The 21,048-nt window shown below is 40.1% G+C and overlaps 2 protein-coding genes across 6 annotated transcripts in view; one reads left to right on the top strand and one right to left on the bottom strand.

The window, feature by feature from the left end:
- Positions 1-7,666, top strand: part of COL3A1 (collagen type III alpha 1 chain) — a 48,510-nt gene extending 40,844 nt beyond the window's left edge. Inside the window, exons 41-51 of the mRNA XM_040069237.2 lie at positions 830-937; positions 1,301-1,354; positions 1,537-1,644; positions 2,283-2,336; positions 2,444-2,551; positions 3,696-3,749; positions 3,977-4,084; positions 4,488-4,770; positions 5,286-5,473; positions 5,634-5,876; positions 6,484-7,666. Coding sequence (XP_039925171.1) covers positions 830-937; positions 1,301-1,354; positions 1,537-1,644; positions 2,283-2,336; positions 2,444-2,551; positions 3,696-3,749; positions 3,977-4,084; positions 4,488-4,770; positions 5,286-5,473; positions 5,634-5,876; positions 6,484-6,630 — 1,455 coding nt within the window. The 3' untranslated portion in view covers positions 6,631-7,666. The remainder of the gene's footprint in view (positions 1-829; positions 938-1,300; positions 1,355-1,536; positions 1,645-2,282; positions 2,337-2,443; positions 2,552-3,695; positions 3,750-3,976; positions 4,085-4,487; positions 4,771-5,285; positions 5,474-5,633; positions 5,877-6,483) is intronic.
- Positions 7,667-12,483: 4,817 nt separating this feature from the next.
- The window catches only part of COL5A2 (collagen type V alpha 2 chain), a 151,317-nt gene continuing 142,752 nt past the window's right edge, over positions 12,484-21,048 (bottom strand). For all 5 annotated transcript variants that reach the window (XM_058421321.1, XM_058421322.1, XM_040069422.2 and 2 more), the window contains 6 exons: positions 20,249-20,302; positions 19,405-19,512; positions 17,497-17,788; positions 17,145-17,332; positions 15,064-15,288; positions 12,484-14,215 (listed from right to left, as the gene is read on the bottom strand). In XM_058421321.1, the coding sequence (XP_058277304.1) occupies positions 14,069-14,215; positions 15,064-15,288; positions 17,145-17,332; positions 17,497-17,788; positions 19,405-19,512; positions 20,249-20,302 (1,014 nt within the window). In that variant the 3' untranslated portion in view covers positions 12,484-14,068. The remainder of the gene's footprint in view (positions 14,216-15,063; positions 15,289-17,144; positions 17,333-17,496; positions 17,789-19,404; positions 19,513-20,248; positions 20,303-21,048) is intronic.

Raw genomic sequence — 21,048 nt, 5'->3', positions numbered from 1 at the left:
CGCCGCAGCCGCAACCTCAACCCCAGCCCTGAGCCAGCTGATAAAAACAGCCCAGAGATGAAAAAATGTGCTGAAAATAGCTGAGAGACACAAAATGCAATGAATGTATTGGGGTCGTTGCGGGGTTTAATGCTTTTTAGTCCAGAGATGAGAGAATTTACAGCCATTTGTGCTAACGTGCATAAATACATGCTTTCACCACACATTTAAAGCTTACAGGCTGCTGTGGGGTGCAAGGTTGTCTTTCAGATTATATTATATATATTTTATATATATTAGGAATATATTCCCCACTTCACGCACTTTGGGAGGGTCATGAGTGGGAGGCTGTAACCTCTCCCAGGTACAAGGTCTAAGTCATAGTCTCACCTACCACCAGTTGTTTTACCCTTGCTTAATTCTCAAAATGTTTCTTGCTTAAATATAATGACCCGAACAGAAAAGTACCCTCACTTCCCCTTCAGAAAAGGTGAGGTGAAGCTTGATTTCTGTTTTATCACTAACACAGTGATAGACCAGCATTTTTTGGTTAGCTGCTTTGGCCACAGGTTTTTGGGCACATAAGAAGAGACATACCTGTTTATTATTTCTTAGTTGTAAATTAAAGAGGAACATTTGATGACCTTGCATGAATATTAGCAGCAATAAAAGGAAACCAGTTTGGCCAAGTTTTTACCTCTTATTTTGTGTATTCACAACCAGCAAGGCCACATTGGTCCATCACTTCATTAGGTCTCCTTCAAAACCCTTCGTAGTTAATAACATGCAAAATACGCTGGTCTCTCCTCAGAGTATTATCTGCAATATAATCCTTTCCCTTTCTGTTCAGGGTGAAGATGGCAAACCAGGCACCAATGGTGTCCCAGGAGAACGCGGTGCTCCTGGTCCCCAAGGCCCTATTGGACAGAGAGGCTTACCTGGAGAGCCTGGCAGAGATGTGAGTGGATGGGATTTCCCTGCTGGCTTGTGAGTTACCAACGGGAGACTCCGGGAGCAAATCTGCTTTTAGGCTCACAAGGCCTCCCTCGAGAGCCTGGTGCCCAGGGGCCTGGGCAGATTCTGCCCTCCTGTAAGGGCAGAATCCTCCTGTCCCTGTCATCCCCTTCGCTGCCTGGGGACATCATCTGTCTCGCTTGGAACAGGAGACTGCCTACAAAATATAGCAGATCTTACAGGTCTTTTAGGAGCCACTCTACCTCCAGGAACTCTTTCTTCTTGGAAACTCTTTCTTTGATGAGTGTTAGTGGGAAACAAGCTGGTCATGCAGTTTATGAACAAACTGTGCCACTCTGTTTTGCAGGGTAACCCTGGCTCCGACGGCTTGCCTGGACGTGACGGATCCCCAGGAGGCAAAGTAAGAAATCACCAATATCCTTAGACTACCCAGTAAATGAGACATGATCTATGTGGCAGTGTATCTAATGTATATAATATATGCTATGTAATTTGTTTCTTGAACCTCCTATGCTCCACTGAATATACTCCTTGTATTGAGTTCTATAAAACGTGATGTTTATTACCGCTTACTGTCTGCAGGGTGACCGTGGTGAAAGTGGTTCTCCTGGCCCTCCAGGACCCCCTGGCCACCCTGGACCTGCAGGTAATGCTGGTGCACCTGGAAAAGCTGGTGAAAGAGGATATCAGGTAAGACCAAAGTAAATAGGTTACTGCTTACTTACAATACCCTTCCTTTGCAAAGTTCATTTCATACAGGAATAGAGAGGAAGTTCTGATGAGTCACACATTTTTTACTGTCAGAGTTTCTTGACATCAAGGACCTGTTCCATAAGAATATCCAGGGGAAAGACATCTCAGAGTTTATGTTCTGACAACTTAAAGAAATCAAGCTCAAAATTCACGTACTCTGTAGAATGCCAAAAAGCACATCATCCCATCAGGCCCCGTCCTAATTTTCCATCCCATCTGGTGCTCACACAGCACAAGCAATGTGTTATTTACTTAAACTAAGGGAGTAACTTTGGAAGCCCTCAAGTTATTCCTCAAGAGTGCTGACACCGGCACAGCGAGCGCTGGGCACTTCACCGAGAGGGGGAAGAAGGGCTGTAGTGCCTGCGTACAGACCAGTGCCTACAGGCAGCTGAGAAAGATGGACATTGGCACAGAAATGGCCTGGCCAGGATCCTTGCTGACTGCAGTGTGTGTGGAGCTTCCCCTTGTTTCCCAACACCTGCTGGCTGTGAACACACAGCTCATGTGGAAATGAAGAGGTGGGCTAGGCAGCTCCAAGTGATCCATGCCTTCTCATTCTTACCTTGTCACAGGGTCCACCTGGCCCTCCTGGCTCTACGGGTCCTGCTGGTGCTCGTGGTCCTGCTGTAAGTCATATCCAAAGTATTTGTGATGTCATCCATTCACTATTTCCTGTCACATGGGCAATGTTCTTATCTCCTATCTTCCTTGTATTGCAAATCTACTGTTACAGGGTCCTCAAGGTCCTCGTGGTGATAAAGGTGAACCTGGTGAACGAGGCAGCAATGGCATAAAGGGTCACAGAGGGTTTCCTGGTACCCCCGGTCTTCCTGGTCCTCCTGTGAGTATTTTGCACTGGACTGGGAATTACAGCTGATCTTAATTTCTGTATTTAGGCCCCAGGTACCTAATTAATCTTGGCTAATTTGATGGCAATCTATGTAATTTTGATTGTCAGATGTTTCAAAATCCAGATTCCCTGAATTAACCTGGCGTAAGCATAAATAAAGAACTGAAAGAAGGTGTCAGGAAGCAAAGATGGGTTATATATGGTATAACCCTTTCAATAAAAACTTCTTATATATTCATTTACACTATAAGCTGACCATTCCTGATTTAATAAGGAAAGAGAGAAGTCAGGGTTGAAATGTCTTACGTCTGTTAGAAATCTATCCTAAACAGACAACTAAAGCTACTCAGAGTCCAAATACCTCTGCCATGTATCTTTTACAGAAAATAATACTGGGGCAAAATGGGCAGGAAATTGTAAATTACTGAATTGTAAACATGCATTACCATTTGAACATAGCTAAGAGAATTGAAGGGCAAGAATAGACAGCTGTGCCATAGATATTTATTACTAGTAAAGGTTTAAGAAGAGATTTATTCAGAAAAAAACTGCCAATTTTCCCTCATGATACAACTGAGAATCAAGAAACCAAAGCTTACTCAATTAACATATCAAAGATGGCACCAATACCAATCTATTCAACAACACAATAGCACCTGGAGTCTAACATATAACATGAGAAAAAATGGATAAATTCTCGTTTGATGATCGATAACTTTTAAACAAATGGCTTAGTTCTTTGCAGTGCGCACACAGAGAAAATTTTTAAATGTATTAGTAATCATGAATGTTTGTCAAATTATTTAAACAACATTACGGGTATTATTATTAAAACTGCAGCATTCTGGCTATTGCTACATATTCTTATGAATATAAGAGCTCATCCAAAGCTCATTGGTGTCAGTTGGCTTTCTTGCATTTTGGATAACACAACTCTATATGAAAACATATCAGAGAACATTCAATATTTTTTTCAGATTTAAGAATAGCCACCATTGTCTCATATCAGACATAGCCTTTTTATAAGAATGTGTTTTGTATAAACTTGAAGATGTTTTCAGTGTCTTTAAGGCACATCCATCTAGTTGCAAAATATTACCAGGAGGTGTATGACTGAATTTTCCTTTTTTCATAGGGTCCTCTGGGTCCACAAGGTGCAATTGGAGGTCCAGGAGCTTCAGGTGCAAGGGTAAGAAAAACTCCTTACTCAGCCTAACAGCAAGGAAAATTCAGACTGTTTATGTAATATATACATAGATACAGATATAAATTTTAACTGACCATCTTAACAGACAGCAGCTGAAGAAAGTAAAAAACACCTGATACATGATGCAGGAGTATTTGAAATACCAAAGTGTTTCTGGATAATCTGATAGACTGTTTTGACCATATTGTTTGTGTTCTTCGTTGTTCCAGGGTCCCCCAGGACCAGCTGGGCCACCTGGAAAAGATGGCACCAGTGGCTACCCAGGTCCAATTGGTCCTCCCGGCCCCCGCGGTACCAGAGGCGAAAGTGGCCCTGCCGTAAGTAAATGGCGTAAACTCACACAAGAAAACCTTTGGGAATAGTCATAAAACATAGGGTGTGCAATTCTAAATATCTCCCTCAGGAACTCTCTGTTTCATGGACAAGATTTGTGGCAGGAGGTATCTGTCCACCAGGGCCAAGTCCAAACCCATGCAGCTTGTTTGCCTTTAGTGTAACTATTAATGCACTGGGTGCTGTGCTGATCGTTGAACAAGCTTTTCAAAATGAGGGGGGAAAAAATACAATTTTAAGAAAACAAATCCCTGGAAAATCTAACAGAAGTTTATACATCTATTTAATTAATGAATAAGTAAACTAATTATTTGTGCAAGGATTCTCACTTTTTTAAGACTAGGGCCCACACAGACTTTTAGTTTTATCCTGTTCGCTGTTTTTTAGGGTCCACCAGGGCAGCCTGGTCTTCCTGGTCCTTCTGGCCCTCCTGGTCCATGCTGTGGTGGTGGTGCAGCTGCCCTGGGTGTTGGTGAGAAAGGTCCAGTTTCCTACGGGTATGAATATCGAGATGAGCCCAGGGAAAACGATATCAATCTGGGTGACATCATATCTTCAATGAAATCAATTAACAACCAGATTGAAAACATCATTAGTCCTGATGGGTCCCGGAAGAACCCAGCTCGTAACTGCCGAGACCTGAAATTCTGCCATCCCGAGCTCAAGAGTGGTATGTGTAGATTTTATTTTCATTAATGGTAGCAGGTCTCGGGGATTGTTCTGGTTTTATGGTTTTTCTAACTTGACTATTTAAATGAGGCATCTTCTATAAAAAAATTACTTTTTTTTCAAATAAATATAATGAAAAAGATTATAAATATAAAAAACAATTTTAAACATTAATTAACCATGCATTTACATGCATGATAATACGTTTAGATAATGCATTTGACTTCAACTGCACTCATTGCTTCCTTAGTAGTGAACGTATGTTTAAATAATTTTAGGGGAAAAAAAACCCAACATTACAAGTTCTAAATTTATTCCAAATTTCAGTCCCCTTACAGAATTCACATGATCTCAGTATGTTTTTATACCATCTTATTTTCTGTGGCATCTCTTCAGTCAAAATTAATGATTTCCTCATTTGGCTCAGAAATCTGGCACAGAAATAAGGTTTACCATCATGCAGTCAGATTCATCTCCAAATATATTAAGCCCCTTAACATTTTTCCTTACCTCTAGGAGAGTATTGGGTTGATCCTAACCAAGGCTGCAAGATGGATGCTATTAAAGTCTACTGCAATATGGAAACCGGTGAGACCTGCCTCAATGCTAACCCCAGGACTGTGCCAAAGAAAAACTGGTGGACCAGTGCAAACAGTGAAAAGAAACACATCTGGTTTGGAGAGTCCATGAGTGGAGGCTTCCAGGTGAGAAATGAGCATGGCTAACAGCCCAGGTCGTGCATCACAACATACTAAAAATAATTCTGAAATTAAACTGAACGAGACAATTAGCGTGTGAAAAAATCATGACATGGACTGACCCTAGACGTGATTGAACACTCTTGCCTATGTTGGTACTCTGCAGTTCAGCTATGGAGATCCTGAGCTTCCAGAGGATGTCTCCGAAGTTCAGCTGGCCTTCCTGCGCATCCTCTCCAGCCGTGCCTCCCAGAACATCACCTATCACTGCAAGAACAGCATTGCCTACATGGACCACGACAGTGGGAATGTTAAAAAAGCTCTGAAACTGATGAGCTCTACAGAAAGTGAGATCAAGGCTGAAGGAAACAGCAAATTCACATATGCTGTTCTGGAAGATGGCTGCACTGTAAGTAAACAGGAATTTAGTGCTGTAGTTAATAAATAATTCCCTCTAGAGGACTAGACCCATAATAAAGGGAGAGAGTCTGGGTAAGGAAACGACACAGCTACAGTTAGTAGCGATAGCCTTGATTCTGTACACCAGAAGTGTCATTCCTGTAGCAACTGTAGGAAGTGAGGTGCACTCCCATTTAAATCTGTGCTTTACAGGTACCTCCTTCCTTCAGAGTCAATGTGAAGGAACTCACAGTCACCAAGTTTTGATCCATCCCATCAACTGTAGAACTAGCCATACCAAACCAAGGCTGGCTGGTTGAAGCCATGGGAAGGGGCAAACACAGTCATTTTGCAGATTCAGCATTTCTTCCCTGTGCCTTGTTAGTGAAGCAGGAAGTACTGCAGGGTAGCAGGAACATCTCTGAGCTGCAGCACCTGCAGCCTTTTCAGTAACAAATGGACAAGACTAATGCTGTCCACAAGTTCTTCCTCCTGGGGTCATTTCCACAGAGATGGCAACCAGTTTTCAACAGCTTGAGAGGGTTTGCTATTAGAGAAAGAGGAAATCTGACAATCACATCTCTAACGTTTTTTTTCTCTTCTATTTAACTTCACAGAAACACACTGGTGAGTGGGGTAAAACAGTTTTCGAATACAGGACGCGCAAGACAGTGAGGTTGCCGGTGGTTGATATTGCACCATTAGATATTGGTGGTCCTGATCAAGAATTTGGCGTGGACATTGGCCCAGTCTGCTTCTTATAAATCAAAGATCCTGCTTTTTCTGAAATCCCAGCAAACAGATTCACACTCCAACTGTGCTCCTTTGTTTCAGCCTTGTCAGCTAGTACAGGTGCCCATCTGTATCCCAGTTATTTATTAACAAAATTTCTGGGGGAAATATCAATTTGATATCAAGGGGATTTTGGGGTTGTTTTTTTTGCTATTACACAAAATACAGTAAAAATGCTTTTTTTCCCCTCTATTTTTTTTTACCAAATTCCATCTTTGAAACATGTCTCCGTGGTGCTATAATAAAACTTCAACACTTAATAAAACAACACTGTGTTCTATTAGTTGAATGTTAGCCAATTTACAAAGCACTGATTGCTCCCAGTACCAAAGTTTACCCTTCTTTCCAAGATGCAGTCCAAAAAGCTAGAACGACCTCCCTGTTTCAACTACCTCAACATGGACAGAAACTGGGATGTGTCTGATGAGTCAAACCAAAAAATCAGTCAAACCAATCAAAAAGCATTGGACCCAGTGGTCAATTCCAGGGATTCATTTGATACAAAATTGTCTGTTTCTGTACTGATTAGCTGTGAAAGGTACAGTTTATTTTAAGAGTCATTTTAATGTCACTAGTCACCATAATTTTATTGTTGGATTGTATTCTGTTGTCAAAGGTGCTTCTCTACTTTCCTGTCATTGCTGGTCAAGACCACTAAAATTAGGGAAGTGTAAAAGACTAATATGATGGTGCTAATGTATTTTTCACTCCTAACTCTGCAAGTCAGGGTTATTGACTTGCTCAAAAAAACCAAAAAAGTAAAGGATTTAAAGCAATTGTAAATGTCTCCAGTCAAGATCATCATTGGAATGTCATAGTTGAGAATATTCTCCCTTCACTCTGTAAAAGTCAATAAAGATGCAAAATTGTGAATTTCTTCTGTCACATTAACACATTTATAGTGTTGAAGGTTAACCATCTTTGTAAGCTTTTATATGGTTGTTGGTCTATTCCTTACAGAGACACATAATAAAATATCTTAATAAAATTCCTTGTTGTTTCATAAAACTGACTTCTTTTTTTTAATTCTGCTATTTGTGCCTTCGTTCAAACAAATGAACAAGGCAGGACACAACAACCTAATCTATTCCCCACTTAGATGTGCTGGAGATAAACACTGCAGGTGCCTTTGTGTGCAGAAAGAGAGGGGAGGCAATTAAAGGTCTGCCTGATGTGTAGGCTCTGGGTACCAACAGCGCATAATGTATGGAAGAGCCTGGGACAGGGCAGGATCTGATGTTGGGCTCCACCACAGACAGGGAAAAGCACAAAAGCCCAGGACTGCTGGCCATGGTCTGAATCAAACGGGGTTGCCTCCAAGAGCAGAAGTGAGAGGGCTTTTCTTCCTCTTGACTTGCTCCCTCCTACATATTACTGGGCTGATTAAGGAAAGAATTTGTTTTCCTAATAATAAATGGGACACTTGTGCCACATGTTGACAGTATTTAACTGTTTGAAATTGTATAAGATAATAAACTAATTTGATTTTAAGCTTAGCCTTCTCCCATTGAGCATATGAAAATTAAGTTTTCAAGTCAGTCGTGTTTGCAGAACTGCTGTTTTGTGCACCTCATATCGTCGTTTTGGTTGAGAATATTGTATTTCATATGTAGTTTACTCATTTAGTAGGCAGCCTTCTCCAAAGGAAAATCAGTAACACAAATAGATTGTAACATTTACTACAGTTAAACAAAATCGGAACTTGGTGTATAATTTCTTCTTGATAAGACAGTGTGGCACAGTGCATTTTGCTATATTTGCCTTTCCCTGACTTCGCCATATACATATTTGTATACACAGCCATAAAATTAATGCAGAGCTAGGGAACACTGAATGGTGAAAAAGCAACTTAGAGTGTCTTGGAGCTCAGCATAGTATATGGATGGTATCTTAGTTCCTGCATCAACCACCACAAAATGCAAAAACAAAACCCCAACAAAACCAAAAAACAATGCCACTCAAAATAAAAGCACACACTCCCCTCCACAAAAAAAAAAAAAAAAAAAAAAAAAAAAAAAAAAAAAAAGCCCCAAATATGCAAACAAACACTGCCACAAAAAGTTGCCTGAATCATACCAAGAGCACAAAGTGTCACTGATTTAGGTTTCAATACTGCCTTGAAACTTCACCTTTCCAATTACTTACAGGTCATCAGCACCTGAAGGTGCAGCTCATGTGCAGGACACCAGAGCTTTTCCTTCTGTTGGAGTCCTTGGCATAGGGACTATTTCAGCATCTCCTTTCTGCTCATTTTTTATTGGGATTATGTTTAAAACACTCCAAAACACAGCAGAAATCCAGCAACCCCCTCCCCAACAGAAGAGCTTTGCTGTCTAATTAGACCCGACTTGTAAATAAATTCTAAACACCTGTGACTCATTCCTACCCCACCCCCCACCACCCCCCCCCCCGTGTTCTCTTCTTTGGCCTGTGATAAAAGCATATTTCTGTTCATAAAGATACTGTCCAGTTCCTCTCAGGAATGGCAACAGCTTCCCAAGAAAGCTGGTCAGGTGTTAAAGGTTTTGTGCACACAAATTTTCCCTTGGGGAAATTAAGAGTCTAACACAGGTGATTCTCAGCTGTAATTCATCAGCGTCTTCGTGTTTCTTTCATATTTCTTTCATACATTAAGAAGCATTACCTCTGATTTTAACACAGGCTGAATTTCTGAATATCATGACAGCAGGTAAAATAGGCAGGTAAAACCAGTCTAAATTTTCTGTCTAAATTTTCTGGTACTCAGGTAGAAATTCTGCCCCAACAGGCTCCTTGTGGATATTCTGAACTCTGCAACATCTGAATGAAGTCATACCCTTCAATAAAATCTTTAAACTCCCAGCAAGCAAACTGTGATGCACGGGACACAATAATCCAAGATTATGTATTTCTTTCTAGCATAAACACACCGAACAACATCATCTATGGATCCCCAGTTTCTCTGGCATTTTCTATTTCAGCCATTGAACTGCTGATTGTTACCTTTTGTCATGTTTTTTTAAACTACAGTACCAATGTTGTCTAGCTATCATTTTAACCTTGTTTTTTCTGTGATATTTGCATACTTGCAGGGAATCATTTTTCCTTCATTAGCATTTCTACATTTTCATTCAGTTTCACTTTTCCTTTTGCAATTGTTTTACTCTCTGTCTTCCTGGAACCCTCTCTCAGCAAGACCAACTGCCTTGAGAATATAAACCTCCAGTATAGCCTCAACTTCCTGAAAAAATAATTAAAATAGCCATAGATTATGAGTCTAATAGCTACTATGCTCACTCTCAGGCAGCTACATAGGAGCAAAGAAACCTAGGGGCCCTCACCCTACAGTGGGAGAAAAAACTCATAGTTTTTGCTCTTAACCCATCTTTAGACCTTTTAACTTGCCTCCACAGAGGGAAAAACCCGTAAAAATGTAAACTTTTCTTCACAGTTAGTCTAAAACTGAGGTGCATAAATCCAAAACTGGGGGTTGAACAAAGCCTCTCACCCAGAGAGGGCTGAAGCCATGGATTCCCTGTTTGCCTTCCTTACACTTTAAGCCTCTAGATGAAAACACCAACACCTGCATTGAAGCATTTAAATTTAAAGCCATCTTGGAGAAAAGAATAAAACAGCGTAGTCCACACAGTTGAAAGAGAGGCATGAAGCTGAATGAGAGGCAGGAAAAAACAAGGAAAGAGGCTGCCCACACAGTAATAAGACTGATACAAGAAATCTCTAATTCTGATCCACAGCTTATCATACACCAGCTTATCTCATTCTCTTCTGTTGTTACACCAGCTGGTCTCATTTACTTCACAGCACCATATTCCCATGGCTCTCTGAGAGAAGAAAAGAAACCAAAGGAAAAAGCCCTTCCTGAAGTTTTTCAGGGCATATCAGTGACTTTAAGATATTTACTAATTTAGGCTTTAATATTATCTTGGAACTTTGCCTTTCCAGTTAACTGCAAATTGCCATCTCAGGGTGGAGCTCTTTTGTAGGACACCAGATCCTTTCTTCCAGTGAATGTGGATTGTCTGTGGCACAGGGACTACTGCAACATCCCATTTCTTTGTTTTTTACAAAAATTATGCGTAAAAGCCCTAGAACATGAGAACAATCCAGCCAACCCTTGTCTAAGAGAAAAGCTTTGCTACCTGATTATGCCCTAATTGCAAACAAATTGTGAACACCTGTAACCCAGTGGTTACACCCTCAGCTTCCCCTGAGAGACAGGCAAAAGGCTTCTCCATGGCCACCCTGGCTGGCAGCTGCTTTAAACCCTGCCAGGTCCCCTCTCCCAGCAGTAATTTGGCACCTAAAGCCAGGCCGGGGAAAGCAGCATGCAGTGGGCTCGTGATGGTTCCTGGATTTGAGCAGCTGCTAGGAATTTCTTCTGGAATCTGGCAAATTGTCAAAAACTGCCCCTTCTAAAACAAAAGAAATCCACTTTTAAATAAGCACTGAGTGTAATTTGCAACCCTTCTTTTATTGTGGTTTCAGCTAAATAGTATTAAGCCTCCATTTGCAGGCAGTAATCTGGAGGACAAGCTGTCTACAAGAATTTTGAATTAGTAAGGGAAAAGGTTCTTCCCAACATGTGTTTTGCCATGCTATGGCTGTCCTGATAGCTTCACTAGGAAAATCTAAGGTCTAATGCTCCTTGTCAGGAGCACATTATTGATACAGACTAAAAAAGGAGTTAATTTGGAGGACTGGTTATTGATACAGACTAAAAAAGGTGTTAATTTGGAGGACTGGTTATTATTTATGGCAGTAAGCACTATCTTAGTCATTAAAATAGAATATGTTTCTTAATACATATTTCATACTCATTTCATCCAAGACCAAAAGCCTGATGGTTCAGTGAAAAATCACCTCCAGTTCTTTGTGCCAGAAAAGAAGCTGGTTCTGGCTAACTCCATATTTAAACAAAGTAGCTCTCTTCTGGAAATGTAATGAGAGACAATGCTGCAAAAATCTGAAGCTAAAGTAGTGTATGAAACTTTTTTATCATGATCTAACGTTTTAATTCAACATGCGCTTGTAATCAGATGTCCTCAACTGTATGTTGTTATGATCTTAAAGAAAATCTCTAGACACTTCTGAAAGGCATTTTGCAGGTTTTAGGATTTGGGAGATGAAGACGTAGGAAGATGTTTCTGCCTACCTGTTTCCTAAATTCCAAACATAACCCTATCATCCAAATGTTACTCATTTTGTGACTCGGGATAAATGTGCTGTAGAGCTATGACCACAGACAGCTTTGCTTGAACATACTGCGGCAAGCCTTTACACTGTAGCTTGAAATTAATGTTATCTAAAACTTCTCTAGGAGCCAGCATGGTAAATTAACCCCTGAGTCACATATTTATAGAAATTATTTCATGCCAGTAAGAAAGAAATCATAAAGTCCCTGCATGGGCAGAAAAAGCAAAGAGATAACATCAGCACAAACCTTCAACTTCCCAGTCGTTACCTCCCCTTGCAGGGACACGCATTTGGACAACCCAGGAGCCTGCAAAGGTCCTGCCCCTTCAGAAGAGGGAAAGGAAGGGAAATTCTTGCCTGCTCCGCTTGTCCAGAAACTGTCTCCCATCAGTATAAATTTCCACTGCCACTAGGAATTGGCCAAATCTCATTTCATTCTTGAATAAAAATTCTCTCTGCAGTCTCAAACAATATTATCTAGGCAGCTTTTCTAGGCCTGCTGATTTCCTTCATACAACTGACACCCACCTGTAAAAACTGACACAGAAGGTACTTTACAAATACTGCTGTACTCCTGTCTTCAAGATGTTTCACAATGCCTTGCAAATGATTTATGCAAACAGCAACCAAACAACAATTAAATACTTCTATTTTTAATTTCCTGGGAATGATCTGATATGGAATGAACACACTGGAAGGAGTTTTACAAAAAGGAAACCACTTACATAGCGAGAAGCATGTATTTAATTAAATGCTTTGCAAAGATACATGAAAAAAGCTATGTGCATGACTTTCTTTAGGGAGAGCCCCAGCTGTTTATTTACTTTTTTTTAAGGAACAAACAAGAAACCGTGGGGAGCACAGATGCGGTAAAGTAACAAAAAACCTAAGTAAGTTTGTACCCACATACTTTACAAAATAAAGCATGTTGGAGGTACAAAACATTCTATATACTGAATGACCAACAAATAAATGCACTGTAACATTGTTCTCTCAAACACTGTAAGCCTAACAGCTAAGCTCTGAACATGACATTGACAATAGGCATCTTTATTTTGTCAGCCTTCTAAAGAGTCATTTAGCACCATCACTTTGTTGCTTTTTTTTTTTTTTTTTTGCCCTGCTTATCTCCTATCTTGAAATAACAACAGAAGCATAGCACCTTTTAACATCTAAAACAAAACCAGAAATATTAATTGCATCCCAACTTCCAGAGATGAGGTAGCTCATGCTAAGAAATGATGGAACTTTCCTGCCTTGACAACTCAAGGCCAGTAAGTCAAATTACTGGTGATGCACGTCTGGATGTCAGCTAAAACCAAGGAATTTCTAAACTTTCTTTATTAGCAATTGGTCTGATATACATGTGAACACTCTGCAACACACAGAAATTGGCACCATATATATGACATCTGTAAAATTCTATATGTAATGGCTTCTCAGATGGGCAAATATTGGAAAATCAACAAGTATTGGGTTTAAGACGTATTTTGGAGATTAAGGATAATTTAATGGAATTACACAGTACATTGTGAGAAGTGAAATCTAGCCTTAAAAGTTAAAAGATGGGAAAACCCTGCTGAAAACTCATATTTACCCCAGTAATGTTTTTACTTCATAAATTAACCATGGCTATGGATCACACTTCCGAGCGGACTTACATAGAAAAGTGCAAGAAAAGCAATGCGAAATTAAGATGGTCTTGTCTGAAGAGATTTTCTTCTATGAAAGACACAGATTTCTGTGAACAGCAACCACAGGAGTGAAAACTGGGGTAGAGGGAGAGGGTATGACTGAAATATAGCCAACGGTTCACAAAAGTGCTCTACTTTTCTGTTATTCAGTACGCACCAAAGCAAAAGAAATAATTATTAGAGCTTTACATAGTTCCACATTAAATCTATCTATTTCAGATACCTGGAAATGTCAAGATAATTTGAAACAAAACCAAGGAAAAGGATTCATATTACTTTTAGAAGGCGGTCATCAATCCTCTTAAAATTGTACTAAAAAGTTGGTTTCAAATCATTGAAAACGGAAGGTTTGTAAGTAAAATAAATATTCAAAAGGAGGCCGGGCATTTAGAAAGAGCTGTATATACAACGCTGATCCAATATCAGCCATTACTTCAAGAGTCTCAGGATTAACTTCAATCAGTCTAAGTTCATGTTTAATTGCTGCTGTTGCTGGGTAGTGTGTTATATTCCCCCCTCACTCTTACACAAAGCAAACTGGCCCAATTTCAATTCCAAATTCCTGGTCAGTACTGCCAATGTCCACCGGTGCAATATCGATGATCGGTAAGCGTGCCACGTTCTGCGTTCTGTACTCAAAAACAGTCTTGCCCACGTTCCCATTACGTTTCTAGAGGGAAAAAAAAAAAAATAAATTAAAAATTAGCCAGAGCTCATGTCAAAACCAGCCTGAAGTGCAACTGGTGAGTCAGTTGTCTGATTGCTCAGGAGGGTGTCACTGGACCTTTGCTGAGGAACACCCTGAGCAACATTGTCTGCACTGCACCTGGGCTGTTTTGAAATGTCTCTAATGAGCAGATCTATATGACTGACACATCAGGGCTGATTTTGCCCTTATGCTATGAAATTCTTCTCTGTGTGTTAATAATATGTGCCTTCACCCATAACTGTGGGCTTACTTTAAAGCACAGAGAGTACTTAACTTATTTCAGGTGCAAGACTAGATTTAGGAACAATTGCCACTATGTTGGTCTTGGCTGAAAACGTTTTTGAACATGAAAAATCTACTACTTGCTGGTTTCTGTGCCCACCACAAAATTTTAGGGAGATTTTTCTCCTAAATGCTCCTTTCCAGATCAGTCATAGAACCAGTGAGTTTCCTCCACTGCTGCAATAACCTTGCCCATCTGGCAGGCAAAAGTTTGTGGTTACCTCATCAGTTTGTGTGATTCCACTCAGAGCTAAAAAAGTACTGAGAAATGCAAAATACCAAGATATGTATCTCAGTGTGCTCACTAAGAAGGAATTTGCAAATAGCCTCTAAATAGTGCAGACTTCTATTATCTGAAGCTAGAATTATAGCAAAAACCCTGATTGATCAGTTATTTCTACAATTCATTATAAAATCCTGCAGCATTTTAATTACTTCCTTGCGTTTTGTTTTTTTTTTTCTAATTCAAGAGAAAAGTGAAGAAGTACAAAAGTCCTTTTCCAAAAGGCAAAAAGGGGCAAACTTACAGAACAGCTGTCGTGCAGAACAGTGTATCTGAAGCGGCTGTTTCCCTCTGCCTTGATCTCCAGGTCGTTGGCCCCTTTCAGAATCACAGCTTTTTTCAGGTTCTTTGTCTGGTCATCCATGTACCCAACACTGTTCTTACAAAGGTAGGTGATGTTCTGGGAAGCTTCCTTGGACAGGAGGCGCAGGAATGTCATCTGGGTGACAGCTGTGTCCCCGTACACGAACTTTGGAGATAAAGAAATAGGTCACAGGACACTGAAATTAAGAGTCAGTGAATTCACAAAAATCTGCCATTATTGTCATCTTTCAGACATGACTAGTAAGAGGCCTATTACATAAAATCTAAGTGTGATTTCTTTTGTAATTTTCTGCCAGTTGAGGACAAGGAAATTTAGCCATTTTCTAACAGGGAGAATTTTGGAGAATTTTGATCATAATTCTCTGCAACAGAAAACTCAGAGGAAGTGGGGCCTCCACAGATATGCCAAGCTTTGGAATGAATTTTGCCTCATTTCTGAAAGGGATTCTTACAAATGAAGCAGTGCATTAGAGCCACCTTGAAGCAGGTAAGAAACGTCAAGCCCAGAAAACTCTTTTACAATGCACCTGATATATCACCAATTACTTAACTTGTTTTCTGTAGGGTTTGTATTGTATTTAGAAGCAGCACAAACAGAATAAGTTTGACTATATAAAAATAACTACACATTTGCATATGGACCTTATAAGCTAATCAACTGGCATAGGAGTTTGACAAATGTTTCACAGAGTGTTGCTGTTTCTATAAAAAACAAGCAATTTTTCTACCACTAAGAGAAATTCTAAAATTCCTGAGTGGTTGTTTTTTGGTTTTTTTTCCCTGTTCATGCAAGTTCCATTTTATTCATGTTTTATGAATCATGGCAACATAAAAAAACTACAGCCAAGAATGACTAAAAATTTATATATTTCATCAAAACCAGTGAAGAGAAAATCTTATTCACTGGTACTACCGTAATGTATAAAGTATGGTACCTCTGTTTAGTAATCTTGGACACATTTTTTATTTAAAAATCCATAAGGAGTGCACTTGACTATTACATAGCTCAGACTATTAGTTACCAAATCTGACAGTGTTTCAAAAACACTGAAATATTCTTTTTTAGTATTCCTGAAGATAATTTCTTTTTCCAAAGAGCATCTGCCTTACAAATCCCTCTGTGTAGCTCTGCAGGCAGCTAAACATCAACTGGGATGTCTTGGGTCATGGCAAGTCTTCCTGAATTCAGTAATACATGAAACCATCTCAAAAAAGCAATCATTATCACATCTTTTCTCAGCTGTTAAAGTTCTGAGGTGTTTTCAGTAATCCAGTTGACGATTTTTTACACACCAAATTTAATCTAAAGATAATGACACTCTATGAAATAACATTTGAAGACATCCTCTGTGATTTTGATAAAATAGGAATAAAAATGGCAAAAACTAGTTAATAAATTATATATTTTGCATAGGGTAAACTTATGTCATTTGTCAGGATCATTAAGCCTAATTTTACAAGTCACCATAGAGGAAAAACCCAGCAGAAAGGTGAGTGAATTTTTTTATGCCTAGAGACCGATGGTTTCATCATGGATCAACCTGACACATACGATAACAATCATACTTTCATTCAAAAACGAATTTATAAAGTAAGTTTCATAATATTTTGCAGTATAGAGTTTTCTGAAAAGAAGATTAGAATTCAATTAAAACATCTGGATTATGTATCAGGGTAGAAGTACAGTTGTCTAAGGACACAATAGAGATTTAGTAGAAGGCTGATAGAGAAGCTGATGTTTTTGTCCAGCAGCGGTCTGCTTCAGCCAATCCTGCATTAGATGCACTTGCATTGTTTTTTTTCCTATTTCCTAATTTATTCCCAGCTATTTCCTATCTTTATTATATGGTACTAACAATCAATTTGACTACAAGCCAGTCAAACAACAAGTCTAATGTTCTGACTTTAGCAGAATCTGCTCAGAGCACCAGACGAAGTTCCAAACCACAAGGCAACAAGTTTCACAGAAGCCACTTCTTAACAGTGGCTGTATTTATTTACCTGTGATCCCCTGTTCATATCAAGGCCGTACCAAACAGGCTTTAAGTCAGAGGACCTGCTGGCCCACCATGTCTTACGGGGCACAGTAGATGGGTTGGCAGAAATGCAGGTCTCCCCAGTTTCCATGTTGCAGTACACTTTTATAGCATCTTCAACACATCCTTGGTTAGGATCAATCCAGTATTCACCTACAAAGAACACAAAACGTGACTCTGTCATATTACAAAGATTTTTGAAACAGCTGGGAAGACATGAGCACAGATGCATCGCAGCAGTGCACAGCAGGCCAGTGAGCAAGGCCACGCTGGCCAGAGGCAGGCTCAGAGCCCCCAGCAGAGGTGTGAACACGCACCGCTCCTCTTGGAGGGGTGGCACAGCTTCAGGTCGTCACAGGTCCGTGCTGGGTGTTTCTTGGAGCCGTCGGGGCTGCGCATGGTCTCGATCTGGCTGCTCAGGGACTTCAGCGTGGCGTGCACCCCTGGGTCTGTTTTATTGTGGTCGTCAGGGGCTGCTTCATCTTCAGTAAACTCTGGCAGTGGATCAGCCATGGCATCGTCATAGTGTCCCATGATGTCGCCAATGGCAGCAGTGAGGTGGCCTGGAGGGCCAGGAGGGCCAGGAGGACCAGGCTCACCTGGTGGGCCCTAAGGTTCAAAACAAAAAGGCAGCAGAGGTCCAGCAGAGTAAATAGTATGCCAAATGACAGCAAAGCCTGCCACCAAAAACAAACCCCAAAACTTCAGAGCCATTCAGTCTAACTCACAGGGAATAATTCAGATATAAAGCATTCACCTTTCAAAGAACAGGGATAAGATATTAGAACTGCATGTGAGGTATGTATGCACCCTGCTTCATGTCTTCTCTGATTGCCTTAATGCTTTGCTCAACTTTTTCTTACTCCTGATTTTAAATTTAGCAGCTGCAAAAAGTCACCAAGGAATGCTCTCATTCCCTTTGTTAAACCTGTCCCTCCTTGCTCAGATTCCTGCCTAACAACTTTATTTCTTAAAATTCCTGCTTCCCCTAGGTTGCCTCAGGACCGTTTTCCTGGACAGAAAATCTGGCACTAGAAATATCTTTGTATTTATTTAGCACAGCGCTGACCTCTCTGGACACAGAACTCTGGTCTTTCTGTGGGACAGAATCTGCATCATCCTGACTGGGAAGAGCAGGTATTTTCCTAAGTAAATTTTCCCAAATGGTGCGTTGTGAAGTCCTTCTGTCACCGTGCACCGGGACACATGAGAAGATATCTGTTAATAAACGTATCTCACCCTGCCAGCCCTTCTCTGGCAGCACAAAGTCTATAATGTACCTCCAGGTGAATTTTGATGCTCTGGTGCGCCAGGTGGTGGATCAGAACTGCCCTTTCCTTTGAGAGTCATTACTTCAGAACTCACAACTAGAGCTCCAAATGCACATACGGAGCACACACCCAAACTGAAAAGTGAAATCTCAACTTTTGTTACTTCTTACTTTTTAGTTCCAGCTTACAGCTGCATGCAAGCCCCCCATGGAAAGCAAAACTAAAAATATTGGAATGTAATATTTCTTGTATGGTTTCATTACACATATAGAGATATATTATATTCTTACGCTCTGCTACAGACTTTTCATACAGGTCTTGGTGTCTGGGCAGAAGTGGGGATACTGATAATTAGCAGAAATTCAAATGAAGCGGGCAGAAAATTAGCACATGATAAACACAGGAAACACCATGTCTTACCAGACAAAGCCAGCAAAAACTGCCTTCCTTTTCTTGCCCATTATTTTCTTCTACTTCTTCCACAAAATAAGCAATATCAAATTTTAATTCTCCACATGACCATCCAGATCACTCTTTTATCAAATTCCTCTAATTTTTTTTTTAAATTTATCTTCTTTCAAATAGTTTAACTACCCTTTTTAGAGTATTTTGAATTGGTACATGTGGAATATGCCTGGGGCATTCAGCAAGGTTTCGGACTCTTTCCAAATTGGTCAAACCAGTTTCCATCAGTAGTGAATCAGCTTATGGTTCGTGTGTGTAAACCTCAGCCCAGCATGAAGCTCAGCTGGGATCATCCCAGGTTCAGAAGATGACAATGAGTAAGAAATTAACCCTTTCAACACAGTTACCCTGGATGTTTTTTGGAGAAATTATCACATTTTATCATTTGCCTTGAGCTCAGAGATGTTCAGAAAATAATATGATGGACTGTAAAAAAGAATCTGATTATTTGAAGATAACCTTTTCCCCCCCATAGTCCCCTGAATTTACCTCAGGTCCAGCTTCTCCCACAGTCCCTCTAACACCAGGAGGCCCAGTTGGCCCGAGTGGACCAGGACTTCCATCTTTTCCAGAAGGACCAACTGGACCTGGAGGACCCTAGAAAACATAGGAGACAGATAGAATGTATTTTAGCATTGAATAACCAAGTTTTATAAAACAGCCTGTTGTAAGCAATATTGTGTCAGGAAACAATCTGATTACTTGGACCTATTACCAAATTTTAAAAATCACCTTTTTTCTTCTTCTATAAAAGTAAGAATGCAGTTTAAATGCTGCTCTTCTCAAATGAATCACCTCAGATAATACAACTTGGCTCAGCTGTTTATCTTTTTCCTTAGCCATTTTAGTGGGATCAATTCCAGATGCTGGAATAGCTACTCCAGACTGGAGTAGCTTCTGTACACCCTAAGATACAGGCTCAGAGGCAGATGTAGATGCCTCCCTTGGATGTTTCCAAGGGACAGTATTTCTCCTTTATTTTTGGGTAAATGACACACATGGGGGGTGAGAGGCAGAGTAGCAATTAACAGAGCTGCCACATACATGGCTTTGCATCAGCTGCAGTAAAAGAATGTAAAAAGAGACTGCAGCCCTGTAGTCATCCTGAGTTATGACATTTTTATCTACGATAATACCACCACAACTACACTTATGACAAAGTTCTACTGTATTAAACAAGGTGATGTCTCAGCAAAAGATATCAGGGTAATCTCCATATGATACCAAAGTCACTAAGTCATAGAAATAAAAGTGAGGCGGAAATAGACGTTTGAGTGAGAAAATAAAAAAACAACAAACCCCAAGCAAGAAAAACCTTGAAACTTATACTCACACGAGGGCCAAATGGGCCTGGAATGCCAGGACTGCCCTGTTCACCAACTGGACCCTAAACAGAAGAAATTATCATATCATTGTGCCATTTAGAGTAATTTACTTTAGTTTTAAGGCATTAGTGTGCGATATACACAATTTGGGATGAATAGGATTAAAATGTACATAAACAATGGGTGGTACCTTTATCTTAATCCCGTAGTAACTTAATGAAATTTACAGGTGTTTGGCTGTAAAGCTGTTTCTCTAAAAAGCCCTGGTTTCGAGGTATTTATAATCTGAGGCTATCAGATTATAGCCTCAGGGCTATCACCAAGGGCTATCACCAAGTGAAAAGGTAATTTGGGTGTCAGGGTCTTTTTGTTGCTGCTGTTCTTGCATGTTGAAGCTTCCAGCATTTGCACAGCACCAATGAATAAATGTGAAAAACAAAAAGCAAGTTCTCCATGATATTTCCATTCAATTGACAATGAAATGACAAAGTACTTGAAAATATTAGCAAGAGGTGCTCTCACAGTCCTTTTGGGATTTTGCACTAGATTCTTTGACTCCAATGAATTCAAACACTGCCAAAGAGCATTTCACATTCTAAATTGCTTATCTGAAACTACCGGCTTTTGCTACCATCTTGTGCTGACAGATCACTGAATGCCAGAGACCGGCATTGCAAGGGGAACAAGAACAGGAGAACACACATCTTGCAACAACAGGTTTACCTCATCATGCAACAGTATTTTAAAACTGCATTAAAAACATCAGCAAGTACAGACAGAACACTCAAACACCTTGTGGGGAAAAAAT

Source organism: Hirundo rustica, chromosome 7 (assembly GCF_015227805.2).
Source record: "Hirundo rustica isolate bHirRus1 chromosome 7, bHirRus1.pri.v3, whole genome shotgun sequence".
Classification (NCBI taxonomy): Eukaryota; Metazoa; Chordata; class Aves; order Passeriformes; family Hirundinidae; genus Hirundo; species Hirundo rustica.
The sequence above is the reverse complement of the archived record's forward strand: the minus strand, read 5'-3'. Positions and strand labels throughout refer to the sequence as shown.